General features: G+C 49.0%; 1 protein-coding gene across 3 annotated transcripts in view; it reads right to left on the bottom strand.

The window, feature by feature from the left end:
* Nucleotides 1-221: 221 nt before the first annotated feature.
* Nucleotides 222-13,816, bottom strand: part of NUP214 (nucleoporin 214) — an 89,579-nt gene continuing 75,984 nt past the window's right edge. For all 3 annotated transcript variants that reach the window (XM_068963787.1, XM_068963780.1, XM_068963795.1), the window contains 6 exons: nucleotides 13,079-13,235; nucleotides 8,665-8,817; nucleotides 4,616-4,787; nucleotides 2,717-2,856; nucleotides 1,830-1,854; nucleotides 222-1,332 (listed from right to left, as the gene is read on the bottom strand). In XM_068963787.1, the coding sequence (XP_068819888.1) occupies nucleotides 1,299-1,332; nucleotides 1,830-1,854; nucleotides 2,717-2,856; nucleotides 4,616-4,787; nucleotides 8,665-8,817; nucleotides 13,079-13,235 (681 nt within the window). In that variant the 3' untranslated portion in view covers nucleotides 222-1,298. The remainder of the gene's footprint in view (nucleotides 1,333-1,829; nucleotides 1,855-2,716; nucleotides 2,857-4,615; nucleotides 4,788-8,664; nucleotides 8,818-13,078; nucleotides 13,236-13,816) is intronic.

A 13,816-nucleotide genomic window follows, 5' to 3' on the forward strand; every position in this document is an offset into this window, starting at 1 on the left:
TCTGCGTCACCCAGAGCCCCTGGCAGAGTGGGGGCCGGCAGGGCAGGCTGTGGCCCCGGCTCCTCGCCGAGGTCTACCCTCCCCACAAGCCCACATTAGCAGCGAGGCCATGCTGGCTGCAATGTGACACACTAAATCGGGTGGAAAACTTTTATTAGAATGTTTCAAAATAAAACTTTCCAGTATACGAAAATCTAAATAATTGTCCCTTTCCACCCCTCCCCTGCTAATGGCCAGGCTGTCCCACTCTGAGCCTGAAAGGTAACATACGCTTCTGCCTGCGCCTGGTGCAAGGCAGTGTCTGTCAGAAACCGCCTAGGGTGTTACAGGCCTAAGAACGAAATACGCCCAGATCTGAAGAACTCTGCCTCACAAGCACTTCAGCAAGACTGAACTCGACCTCCAGGCCACGCTAGCACACGCGTGTGGTGGCCGAGGGCAGCAGCGATGTCGTCGCAGTTCCTGGGCCTACCCAGGTCTGCAAGCACTGCAGTTCACAGACAGGAGCCAGGGGCGGTCAACCACATCACCAGCGCCTGCTGGAATGAAAGTGGTTTCTCAATCGACTGCCCACCTCCTCGCCAGAGTGTGAGAATCACTTGTGGGATGCTCAGCGCCCAGAGCCAAGTTGGGAAGAGGGGCTGAGGGCTTCCCAGGGCGGTGCCGCCATTGCAGGCCCTGCTGCTTCCATGCTCCTCACAGCCACCCACGCTCTGAGGGGCTTGTGCCGCTTCCAAGACTTGGCTAATGCCCGCGTCGGTGAGCTTCTTTCCCTCCAACTAGTTGCCATGCTGGCACCTCGAGGGGCCTGATGCCGAGCAGCAGAAAGAAGTGAAGAAGAGACAGCAAGTCACGGCCTCAGAAAGGCGCTGGCCGGCACGTGACCTCTTCCCTCTGGGGGCCCGTCTGGGAGAAGCGCCAGCCTGGCCACAGCCCGCGCCAGACCCTTCTGGAGGCCGCCTCTGCAGAGAGACACTGCTGGCTACCGGCAGGCGGTGCAGGCTCCTCAGAGCCCAGAAATGGGGGACCTTTCTCCCTGCCTGTGACCGGAGGAGGCCCATACACATTCCGTGTGGATACAGACCGAATAGTTTAATAGCAGGGGGGGACAACCAACACAAAATGCAACGCAGAACACGCAGTCAGGCACCTCTGGAGTTTGGTTTCTGCTGTTTCTTTGAGGGGGTGGTGTATTTCAACGAGAGCATCCAGTTCAGAGGACTGCTGCAGAGTTTCTCAGAGAAGGGGAGCTGAGAACGCACCGGGTCACAGGGATGGAAAGGAGTGCCAACACCCACTCAGCTTCTCCAGCCACCAAAGCCCTGGACAGACCTGCAAGGAAGCGCCGGGAGAGGCAGGTCAGCTACTGCTCTAGGAAGGGCTCCGGAGCTCATGCAACTGCCTGTGTTCAAAGAGCAGGACTTGGAATTTCCAGTGTCAGGCAGTTTTGCACAGACGCAGAAAGCGAGGACAGAAAAACAGGACTTGGGGATGGGCTTGGAGCCCAGGGCGCTTCTGAGAATGAACAGGGAAATAAGGAAAAGCATCTCTCGGGTTCTGCCTTCCAGGCTCTGCTCAGCAGAGGCACCGTCCTCTCTCTTACACATGGCCCAGGAGAAGGCCAGGCCTGGAACCTCCGGCCACATGCCTACTGAGAGCAGCAAGTCCACACAGCCCAAAACCTGCTGCTGAAATGCCATTTCCAGAACAAGATTTTAAACAGGAAAAATAGATACCAAACTGTACAAACAGACCAAAACTACCGTTTTCACATACCGCTTAGGCCTCCACCCTTACTTAATGACTCAAAAATGAAGAGGGGTACTTACGAGTTAGAAGATCCAAAGGCGAATCCTGAAAAAGAGGAAAAAGGTGCAGTTAGAACACACAGACGCCTGAAAGGCAAAGGTGGTCTCTAGGGCGCCGTGGCCCCCTCCCTGTGTCTCCATAGGAAGCCCTCCTCCCATAAGACGCAGGCCGGGAGGGGGTGGGGGCAGGAAGGGGCGTGGTCTGCTGGCTGTTTCAGGGTCTGTCCCATCTCCACTGTGGCCAGCAGAGGGTCACGGCAGGCCTCCTCTCACTGTTGCTGATGCCACACAAACTCATTTCATCAAGAAAACGTGCTTTTTCTACTTTCCCCATCCACTTGCTCTCTCTTCTCCTTGAGGCCAGAGCAGCTAGACACTCGGTTCGAGGGCCAGCCCTGCTGCTCACTGTCTAGTCTTTTGAGCAAACTGGCCCCTTGCGGTTTCTGTGTCATTTGTAAAATAATAACAATGCCTAACTTTTGCATCTCATAAGTGTGCTACAAAGATATTCTACTATCTGAAGAAGTAGGGTGTCAAATGAAAGACATTTTGTAAAGTTTCTACCTCTTATTTTTACTTTCTTCTATATCTTTTGAGTCTTCTGGTTTAGACTTTTACGTCAAGGTCTAGTTAGAATGGATATTTTTTGGGGTCCTCAAATCTTGAGAGAAAAGTCAAGTCAGCCATTTCTTTATTTGGTAAGAAAGAGCACAGTGTTACAAGTCTAATTAAAACCTAAAAAGAACACTGTGTCTTTCCAGCACTTTCAGCTTTTCAAGTACCAGACTGAATAGCCAGGTAAAATCACTCATTCTTTTGGAGGGTCAGGGTAGGGGTGAGGGTTGTCAGACATTTACTGGGGGAACAAAAGGAGAGACCACAGTGTAGGGAGAGGTCAGGCTGCCCACCTCCTCCGCCTGATCCGAAGCCTGAGAATCCGCCGCTCTGGCTCCCAAACCCAGCAGACTGCTGGGACAGCGATCCGAAAGTCGGTGCGTTCTGGCTGGCGAGGGTGCCAAACGACGTGGTGTTGCTGCTGCTCCCGAACCTGCGTCCCGGTGAGAACGGAGACTGTGGTTAGCGTGGCCACACGGTCCCTCTGCTGCCCGACAGCGTCGGCCCCCCTCCCGAGTCTCAGGATGCGCGACATACATGATTCGAAGTGATGAGCTTGGTTTAAACTGGCAGCCTCTCAGAGAAAGTAGGCTAGAGCCCAGAGCAAACCTTTGCCTCAGCTTTGTGAAGAAAAATAAAGGGCTGCAGTATGAAACCCCACTTGTCCAGTGTTTGGGTTTTCCTCTGCTGTCTGGAACTTCCACGTCACTGGTCCTGGGCTAATCTCACCTCTCATACACGGCTGTGGGAAGCCCTCAGGTGTCAGCCAGGGTCAGAGACAGACTCACGACGGGGACCTGAAGAACGGTGATGGGCTCTTTGGGAGATGTCCCACCAAAACTGGTGCTTGATTCTGCTGGACAACTCGGAACTAACCAGCCAGTCAGGATTTATGTGGGCGAGCCCCTGGCCAGGGCAGAACCTGATCCTTTTTTTTTGCTAGTGAAGAAAATAGCTGGTTTCAAATAAATAAATAAAAACCTCAAGATTCCCAGTCAACTACAAACCTTCCAGCAACTTTGTAATATCATGTGCTGGGTGGCCACTGCAAAAAACAGTATCTGTCGGAACCTGCCAGAAAACTGGTTTAAGTCGACCCCAACTCTCCTTTCAAAGCTTTCCTTAACTTTGGGTTTCCTGACTTCCTGGGAGCAGCTTAAGAGACCCATCAGTCTCTACATGAAATCCAAGAAGCAATGTATCAACTCGCTCACTTTCCTAGAAACTTGCCAGCATGTCTGCACCAGCCTCTTTCATGGACAGGTGAGGAGGTAGTGAGCAGGGGCTCCATTTGAGTTTACTTTCGAGACAAAGATGCGCCCGCTTTGCCAGCACTCATCCCATGTGCCCTGACAGTGCTCCCAAACGGCCCCGGCCCCACCCGCCAGCTCTGTAGTGTTACGAGTCCCGAGCCAGGGTTGAGGGCTGTGAAAGGCCCAGCAGACAGTAACTTTAGACATCCATACTTCCTTCGAATGAGACACTTTGTAGTCATCACCACATATATTTCACTGGGATTTTGTGATGTGGTGAAGGCTATTTTCTCCTTGAGGTTTTGGTAACCAGACTGAATTTCTGGGGCCCTCTGGAGCAAATCTCTACTATGGCATTTTCAAGTGAGCATATACACCAAGCAGTAAGAGCAGCCTTGAAGGCAGAGCGGCCCTGGAGACTCTGCAATGTGTCCAGGGCCCAGACGGTGCCTGTGGAAGCTGGCCTGGGGACTGTGGGTGGGAGTCCTACGCTGGGGGTCTGCAGTGCAGCAGGGGGCTTAAGGAGCTGTCTGCTCAGGGACAGCAATAGCAAGAGAAAAGAATTTGGTAAAAACTGTTCCTTCGGAATTTCCTAACACAAGTCACCACACGAGGGGCAATCTTGCAGTAAGGGCAGACTGTTTTTCTTCCTTTAACCAATCCTTTAGCTCTGCTAGGAGAGCAGGGATCTGCCAGACACCTATGAGGGGACAGGAACGCGGCTCATGTCCACCAAGAACTGGACAGAGTCTGGCCTTATCCTTGTAGAGAACAGGAATCCCGGAGTGACTGGTTTGCGGATTTTGAGGAAGGGAATTTCAGCTTAGTCAAGAAAAGGGGAAACAGAAGAATTTTCTTTTCAAAACAGGAGTACTGGGCCCCAGTGCTTCTGCTGACCCGAGCCTGGGGGCTTCCTCTGGCCTCTCCCGGGGTGCTTACCCGAATCCTCCCGCGCTGGCAGCAGCAGTGCCCTCTCCGAACACTTTGCCTCCCGTCGAGCCCAGAGGGCTTGTAAAGGCTGGGGCTGAACCGAATGCTGGCACCCCTCCAAACCCAGGGGATCCCCCAAAAGTAGGAGGGCTGCCAAACACTGGAGCAGCACCGAAGCCACCTGAGCAAAACAGAGGCAAACAAAGAGAAACAGGGAGAAATAAAGGAGGAGACAGGAAGAGAAGACAATGAGCAGTGAGAAACCAAATCAAAAGAGGAAGAAGGAGAAAGGGGAAAATACATTAGAACTTCAAATTCAAAAAATTATAGCAAAGGGCAACACCCCTTCTATCAGCAAAATAATAAACCCAAACCCAACCAAACCGCCACCCCCTCCATTTCCAGCAGAAGGGTCTGCGGTCCACGTAGGAGCACATCTTGGAGTTCTAAGAACCCAGGAGACCTCATGTTTGTCTGTGAGCTCCCCGGGCCTTCCCAGAGGCAAGCTGGACTCCTCAGCTCCACGTTTTGTGAGATCCAACTGCCATGAAGAACCAGCTTGGCCACATCAGGCCCCCACCTGGCCCCCCTGCCATGTTTTGAGACTCTTCACTGAAAAGTCACATGCAAGAGATTCAATCCCTACCCAGCTGTCAAAATGGTCAGAGTTTATTACTTATCATCACATAGGCAAGCTCTCTAGCTTCACAGAAACATGAATTAGAGGCTCACGGTCCCCTCTCAGGGAGGACCTGCGAGCTGGGTTCAGAGGAGACGCAGCGCCGCGGGGCGCTGGCACTCGGCCAGGAGCTCGTTACTTATTTACAGCCGGATGCCTCTCCGTCTCTCTTAGGAGTCTCCCTCTCCCTGCACAGAAGAATTAACAAAAAGCTCTCTCTCTGTAGTCAGGAACTACTCCTCAATAAAAAAAGGCACACTGTGTTTCTTGTCTGGAGGACGGCTGCTGTATGAATGAGACAGAACCCTCCATCAGCCGGGAAGGCGAGCCCTGAGTCTACCAGCCCGTGGGCAGGCTCCCGGCACTGCTGCTCACGTGGACACAGGCCCACAGGGGCGGCACCCACGCAGGTGGCCGCACATGAAGGGCCAGGTGTGCCCAGGGCCGCCTCCCCCGACCGGTAGATGCCTGTCAAGTGGCAAGACAGAAGGCCCTTGCCTGACTGTTCTTCCTGCCCCCGAGGAGGATTCCCAAACCCCAAGACTCTGCTGACATCGTTCTAGGACATTAGCAGAGACACTCGCCGAGCGTCTATTGAACAGAACACAGCAAAACGGTACAAGAGGTGTGCTCTGAAGGGAGAAATGGTGGCCCAGGCCAAGCCAGGAGGCGACTGGACCAGCAAGATGGGGCCCTCATTCTCGCCCAAGTCGAAAGTGAATCCCGGTGTTAGAGGGATCACCCAGGCCTTCTTATTATGAGTGTAATCACCCACAAGCTTCTGCTGCCTGCATCAGGCAAGAGCAAACGCTGGATGTGAAAGGCTGGCAGCTGAACGCCTTAGCTAGCTGCTGCTCTCTGGTTCGGTCATTTGCTCATTCACCAGGAACAGCAGGAGCACAACTGAGAAGGCGATTTTCGTGCGGGCTCACGTTTGGGTCTACAGTCTGTATTTTAAAACCTCGAGTGAAATTCCAAGCCATGATAATGGAGACTGCTGGGTTACAAATATAACAGACTGGAAAAAAAAAAGTGCTAAAAAACCCTTGCAGTTGAATTATTTAAGACTGATCATGGATCTGGTTACACTTTCTTCCTGGACACACAGACCTTCACCTAGTACTTTGTACTCAATATTGTTCAGAGTTCCTGGTGGAAGGTGAGTGAAAAATGAGAAGTCACAACGATACAGAAAGTACACTGGATGGAGAGAGGAGATTACACGGGTACACACAACGCCCCCAAACAACGGATCCACCTCACAGCTAGACTAGAGAAGAGAATGAACGGTGATCCGGGCTTCACTGTTGGAGACAGACAGCTCACTCCTGATGCTGAGGGTTCCAATTTTATTAGATGCTTACATTTTCATGATTTTCTTCTCCAAAAGAGACAGGAGTTTAGTATTCAATAAGATATCCGATTTACTGAGGGCCCTCCATGTGGCAGGTACTGTTTACCAGTTTCAATCCTCCCTGTAAACCCGGGACCCTGACTTCACAGGGGAGGACACCGAGGCTCAGAGAAGATGCCCCATGTCTAGAATGAGCCACTGGTGAGCGACAGAGCTTGGATGGGAATAAAGGCAGGGTGACCACACGACCACCCAGCACCTCACCACCACGCTGCCCCCTCCACTGCCACCAAAGCCAGTAACTCCGGCGGCAGAACATGGCGTGACCCAGTGGACTGGGGCAGCAGGTCACTGTCAGTCTGTTCCACTTCCTGTCCTCTGTTCAAATCATCTCCAGTGGTGTTATTTTTTACTGCAACTGTACTCAAGGGAGGAGGGCTGCTTCTGGAATTTTTTACAGACCCACCCAAACCCACAATCTGAAATTCCTGGAGTCCTCAATCGAGGTGGTTCCATGGGGCAAGTCATCAAATAGGAAAAACCAGTCTGAAAAGTGGGTGGATGCATTTTCTCTCAGACTGAAAAAATAAAAGGGTCAGTTCTCAACTCGACTGGAACGTGACCCCAGGATAAGGAACAACAGAGAAGACACAAGAGTTGAAGAAAACATGATCAGGTTCCTCAAAAGATAAGTTAAAAGGTCTTGATGATTAATAAACTAAACTATCTTAAAAAAAAAAAAAAAACTATCTTAGTCAAGTCCTACTTGCCCTGTTAACTGGGACCAAAAGATTTGCAGCCCTTTTGTTTTTAAATCACTCTCTGCAGGAAGTGTTTTTAAATCACTCAAAGCTGCAAAATGCAGCTGTGGTGCTCATTCCTATTCCACTTCAGATTCTAGGAGAGAGCATCAAAAGCTAGCAAAGACTGACCCACGCCAGGCACAGGTCTGAGTACAGGTGCCCAGTGCATTAGGAAACCGCAGTAACTTCAGTTCTGAAAGGTGGGATTCCAGGTACTAATTCGGGGCAGCCACGCTCCCGTCAGAGGCATCCAGGCGGCTGCTCCTTCCGGAGGGTCCTTCCTTTGTGATCCCCACACAGAGTCCCCAATACACGCCTGGGGAAGCATCCTGCCTGCTCACCTGTGGGGCATTTGCTTAAACGAACTTCTTGCTCAGCAGGTTAAGGCTCCTTGCCCCCCAAAATCTTTTGACACAATTTTCCACAAGACAAGGGCAGGTATGCAGCCCCTCTGTAGAGCTCAGACACAGAAATAGGATAGATGGGGCAGCTGACAGAGATGAAGGATTTTTTTTTGCAGGTAAATATATACTGTTCTTTAAAATCTTTAATTGCAAGTATAATAATACACGATTATAAAAAAAAGCCACACAGTTTACAAATATACATTTTACAAGTGATGCTGGGATAAAAAGTAGTACTGCAATGTTCTTTATCCCTAGGTAGGTATATTCTAAAAGTGAAAATTAATTGTGTTGTATCATTATGCTATGCAAACTGTATACATACAAGAGCATGTGATATAGTTATGTGATTATACTTGATAAAAAGTTAAAAAAAAAGTGACTTGGGTAGGACAAAATGATATAGACATAAGAAATTACACGGACCATCTGTCTTACCCATCACAGGTAATGGGCATCCAAGCAAATATGACTCAGGATGCTTTCCTGTTTATGCTTCAAGTTACAGTCTTATAGGCTCCCTTCTTTGGTTGTTAAATGCAACTGTAAATATCCACAATGTTTTCTTCCCTATGAAGACACTACACTCTGTTAAGGGCTGCATGACATGCATTCTGTGCTTAGTATGTCTCCGGAGACAGAGAGCAGTGTCAGGAATGTAGTAGATGCTCAATGAAGAGAATGAATTTGGCGGAAGAGTATCTTCATCTGCATTCCAGTCACCTCCCTCGAGAACCAGCCTGGAGAGCTCTGCTTCCAAGTCTATGCATATTACAAACACGTGTAACCATAAGCATAGCAAATAGGCAGAGCAGTACCTGTTTTATTTGGAGTGGAAAACCCAAAGCCTTGGGAGGCCACGCTTCCTCCTCCAGAGCTGAAAGTGCCAGCAGGCTTCTGGTCTCCAAATGATGAGCTGGCAAATCCGCCGAATGTCTTGGCTCCACTGTTTCCGAACAGGTTAGATGTATCTGAAGAGATGAAGAACATGTGTGAGGGAAGTCAGAAGAAGAAAGATGTCCTTATATACTCCTCAAAACAGAGAAGGAAGAAATCTCACTAGGCATTTGGGGAGAAGGGAGTGACAAAGAAGTCTAGGACCCAAGGATGCTGGGTGGCAGTGAGACAGAAACCTCCTCTGATGTGTATGTATCTTCATGACAAGCTTGTAATCATTCCAGTGCCCAGGCTCAGGATTTCCTGATATGATGTTACAGGCACAAAACAAAGGGAGGCAACAGGTTCCAAGGAAGGGCTCTTCTGCAGAAATGCACCTGTGAGCCCACAGGTAGCAGATGTGTCCAACGGGGGGCCCACCCCGCGGCCACACGAGACTCGGCTTCTGAAGAACGGGGCTGGTGTTCATGGATCTTCTCACATGAAGACCAACTTCAAATTTTGTCAAAACTAGAGAAAACAAAGCTAGAGTGAATTCAAACTGGGCACACTGACTTCCAATCCTCCTCTTACATGCCTGCCATTGCCGGCTCTGCACAGAGAATGCAGGCACAATAGGAAAGATCCCGCTGCTCCTCCTTCTGGTTGGATGGAAGCTCGGGATGTTCTGAAGAACATAAGAGGCCAGCAGGACTTCCAGTCTCACTTCCTCTTTCTAAGAGGTTCAGAGTAAGCCCTTGACCTTTTAGATGCTTATATGGTGGGTTGCTCCCTCAGCTGAATTGGCTCCAAGAATTAAAGGAAAAAAGGAATTGAGCTCCTAAAAATCAAGATGGGGGTCAAGTTTTTTGTCGCAGGTACTGCAGATCTGACAGGCAACATATAAACTGCCAAAAGTCAAAAACACGGACGCTCCTGGGGAGCATGCTGTGTAACAGGAACTTTTCTTTAACCCTTTACTGGGAGGAGCGGAGAGGGATGACTCACATTTCCCCACCCTGCTGTGATGGGTGTTTTATTACAATGAGCTTGCACCCACAGTAAGGCAGCAAACTGCTCTCTTTAAAGAGGATCACTGCTCAGACACAGGCATGGACAGGAGGCTGCAATGACATGCTCTGGGTGGGTGTGGAGAGCTGACTGCACAGCACCAAGAGAGACGTACAGACACCTGCATGGGCCAGACAGGTGCTCACAGGGAGGGTGATGGATGGGAGAAGCGTGGAGGGTAACTCTCCAAGACGAGCTGTCTGAAGAGGGGGTCCACCACTAACCTGTCAAGGTCAGGGCCTCTCTTCTTGATCTGCTGCCAATCCAACCCCAGTGAGATGCAACTATGTTAACACTTCTGGTTTCAATGCTCTTGATCCACAATCCAGCAAGTGCAGAGCCTCATCTCAGGGACCCAACCATCTCTAATTTCCATGCGCCAGTAACACAGAGCCCCAGACCACGGCATGGTCACCTGCTCTGTAAAACTATTGCTGACAGTCTAAGAGCTTGGCTGTGAACATGTCAGGCACTGACAGCATGCGTGGGTAGCAAATTCCTTTTCATCACCATCATATATGGTCCCAGGGGGCTACATATCCCCTAGTGGAGCCTGCAAAATGCCCTCTTGAGCAGTCTGATCCTTTCCTGATCCAAGGTGACTGAGGATTACATTAGATCCCTTCAATGGCAGTGCATCTGATACTGGAAACAAAAACCAGGCTTCCCAGCCATTCCTTTCATTTGGTATTTCAAGAAGAGAGGGCGATGATTTTCTGACTTTGTTAGTGCTAACAAGGCAAAAATTCCAAGTGTAAGATTAGAGACTAGATCTCCTCTTGGAGAAACCAGAAATACAGAGGTGAAATGATTTTACTGGAACCGTGTTGGAAGACCTGAATTCCGGGGAGGTCAGAGAACATTTACAAGCCTTTGGGCTTCTTTATCCCTTTATCTCTTTAAGACTCCTTGGTCTTTAGGATGTTCAAAGACATTACAGGGGGATAAATGAGTGGTGCAGTCAGCCTTGGCTTAGAAAACGTAATAATTGATGGGAAAGGACTAAGCCTTCCTGAGTCAAGGTTTCCTCACACATAATTCACATGGCCCCAGGGGTTACCTGTGTCTTTGGTAGAGTCTCCCGGGAAGAAAGAAAGGAGAAACCTTTGCAGTGTGAACTTCAGGATACAGAACACTCCAGCACCAAGCACCAGTCATATCCCTAGCTTGTCTTCTGAGATCACTGCATAGTTAGTTCCAATTGTTTTTCAGGGCTAAGGAGGGCAGCTCCAGGACTACGCAGCCCGGGGTCTAAATGTCACCAGGGGAGGGGCTGGCCTCCCAGTCTGTGCTCTGATCTATCTGCAGGGGAGCGTGTTCAATGAATGCCATGCAAAGCAAGCATGAGGGCCATCAGACAGGGTGCACAGGGAGGGGTTCCATTCCATGGCGGGGCTGGAAGATCTCAGGAGGCAACACGGTGGATCAGAGCTCTGCACACATGCTTGGATGAAACCCCTCTTACACTACTTAATGGCTGTTACCTCTGGAAGCCCACACCCTCTCTCTGAATCTATATCTTTATTGATAAAATGGGGATGGCCACATCTGAAACTAATGACACCATCCTAATGGCAGAAAGCAAAGAAGAACTAAAGAGCCTCTTGATGAAGGTGAAAGAGGAGAGTGAAAAAGCTGGCTTAAAATTCAACATTCAAAAAACTAAGATCATGGCATCTGATTCCATCACTTCCTGACAAAGAGATGAGGAAAAAACGGAAACAGTAACAGACTTTATTTTCTTGGGCTCCAAAATCACTGTGAACAGTGACTGCAGCCATAAAATTAAATAAAAGACGCTTGCTCCTTGGAAGAAAAGCTATGACAAACCTAGACAGCATATTAAAAAGCAGAGATTTCATTTCACTGACAAAGGTCCATAGAGTCAAAGCTACGCGTTTCTAGTAGGTCCTGTACAGATGTGAGAGTTGGACCATAAAGAAGGCTGAGTGCAGAAGAATTGATACTTTCGAACTGTGGCGCTGGAGAAGACTCTTGAGAGTTCCTTGGACAGCAAGGAGATCAAACCAGTCAATCCTAAAGGAAATCAACCCTACAGTTTTCAAAAACTGTTATTGTACTCGAGTTCTAAGATCTCTCTGTTTTAGGTTCTAAATTCCTACTAGCAGAACAAAAATTTCTGATTATATAATTTTGCAACTTTAAAGATGTGTGTGTATCTTCACTACAATCTTTCCTTGCATATTACTAGATAAACAGTGACATCAAAATAACTGATCTGTCAATATGTGAGTCTCAGGAAAGAGAGTTTTGCTTGTAACTACATGAGCCTCATCATCAAGGAAACCTCTGTCCCATCTGGAGAACATTAGCGCCCAATGCCTTGTTGTTCAGCTGCTCAGGTGTGTCCAGCTCTTTGCTACCCCATGGACTGCAGCATGCCAGGCTCCTCTGTCCTTCACTATCTCCCTGAGTTTGTTCAAACTCATGTTCATTGAGTCAGTGATGCTACCTAACCATCTCATCCTCTGTCGTCCCCTTCTCCTCTTGCCCTCAATCTTTCCCAGCATTGGGGTCTTTCCCAATGAGCGATCATGTAATGATCACACAGATGAGAGAAGCTTCTGGTGGTGCATATTTAATGACAGCAGCTAAGATGAAGATTGACAGGTGCCTGACTTCCCAACTCAGTCTTCATCAGCAACACAATATTGTTTTTTTAGAAGATTTAAACAAACAAATTTCTTTCATTTCCAATCACGAATAGACAGATCAACAAGGAATTAGCTGAAGAAGAAAGTACCAGCACAAAGATACAGCTTCGTTTGAAAATAAGACAAAAGTGTAACAGCTGAGAAATAATGATGGCTTCAACTTTTGTGTGACATTTCTCTACAGTAGCTGTATTTTAAAGCAAATTCAAAGCAAGTCCAACACAAATGAAAATCCAGATGCTCCTCCGAGCACACCCAGCCTGTTCGGCTGCTCTCTTTTATGCTTGTCTGCTTGCATTCATTTCAAGTCATCTCAGTCCTAAGAAACAGAGCAATGTGGGCCTTGGGAGAGATGATGGGAGTAGCTCAGTGCATAGATCCTCTCTCCCTGCAGCTCTGATGTCTTTTCATGGTTATATAGGACATCTCATTAAAAACCCCAAAATGAAAAACAAAATCAAAACAGACCGCACTGCTCTGGGGGAGAGATTTTAAATGGGCCTTCCAGACCTTTCCTCCCTTGCTACCCTTGTCACTGAAGCTCTGATACTGCCAAGAGAATGACAATGACATCAGGGGACCCAGAGACCAGGAAAGTTTCTGAACTTACTTGGGGTAGCTGTGGACCCAAAGCCCCCGCTGGCCGAGCTGAATGGGTTTTTGTTGGCTGCATCCTGGCTGGGTTTTCCTCCGAGGCCGCTGAAGAAGCCTCCCCCTCTTCCAGCGTTTCCAGACCCAAACACGCTGCCGCTGGAAGAGGACGACTGCTAGGAGACAAAAGGGACAGGAAGCCAGGGAGGATGAGAGGTCACGGTAAAATGGCAGGCCCCGTCCACAGAGAGCAGCTCACAGCTGTGCAGATGGAACGAGCAAGGGAACGCTGATCCCTGCTGGTGCAGATGTTCTAACGACCAGAGAGGAAGCTGAACTCTGGATGGAATGATCCCTACAACCACACGTTCTCAAGTTATTCTACGTTGCCAGTTCTCTGAAAACATCACTTGTGGTAGGTGGGAGCCCGAACAGTTTACCTGCCCTGATTCCTGGGGCAGGGAAACCCAACCCTTGGGAGCTCTCCCAAATGTGAAGGTTTAAATACATTTCTAGGTTATGATGGGCATCACTTATTTTCATTCATCCTGTGTTTGGCTGAACTCATCAGCAACCGACTATCAGTGATTCACACAATCTTTTCTCCCAATTTGTGCACTTCTATTTCATAATGACTTTCCCAGTGCTGCAGAAATAAGCTTAAATTAGCTCCATTGTTGAAATGATGACCACAGCTGAGTCCTGTCCAAATCAGCAAATCACACACCCTGAAGGTGCTGCTAATGCAGGCGCATGC

Source organism: Capricornis sumatraensis, chromosome 1 (genome assembly GCF_032405125.1).
Source record: "Capricornis sumatraensis isolate serow.1 chromosome 1, serow.2, whole genome shotgun sequence".
NCBI classification, from domain to species: Eukaryota; Metazoa; Chordata; class Mammalia; order Artiodactyla; family Bovidae; genus Capricornis; species Capricornis sumatraensis.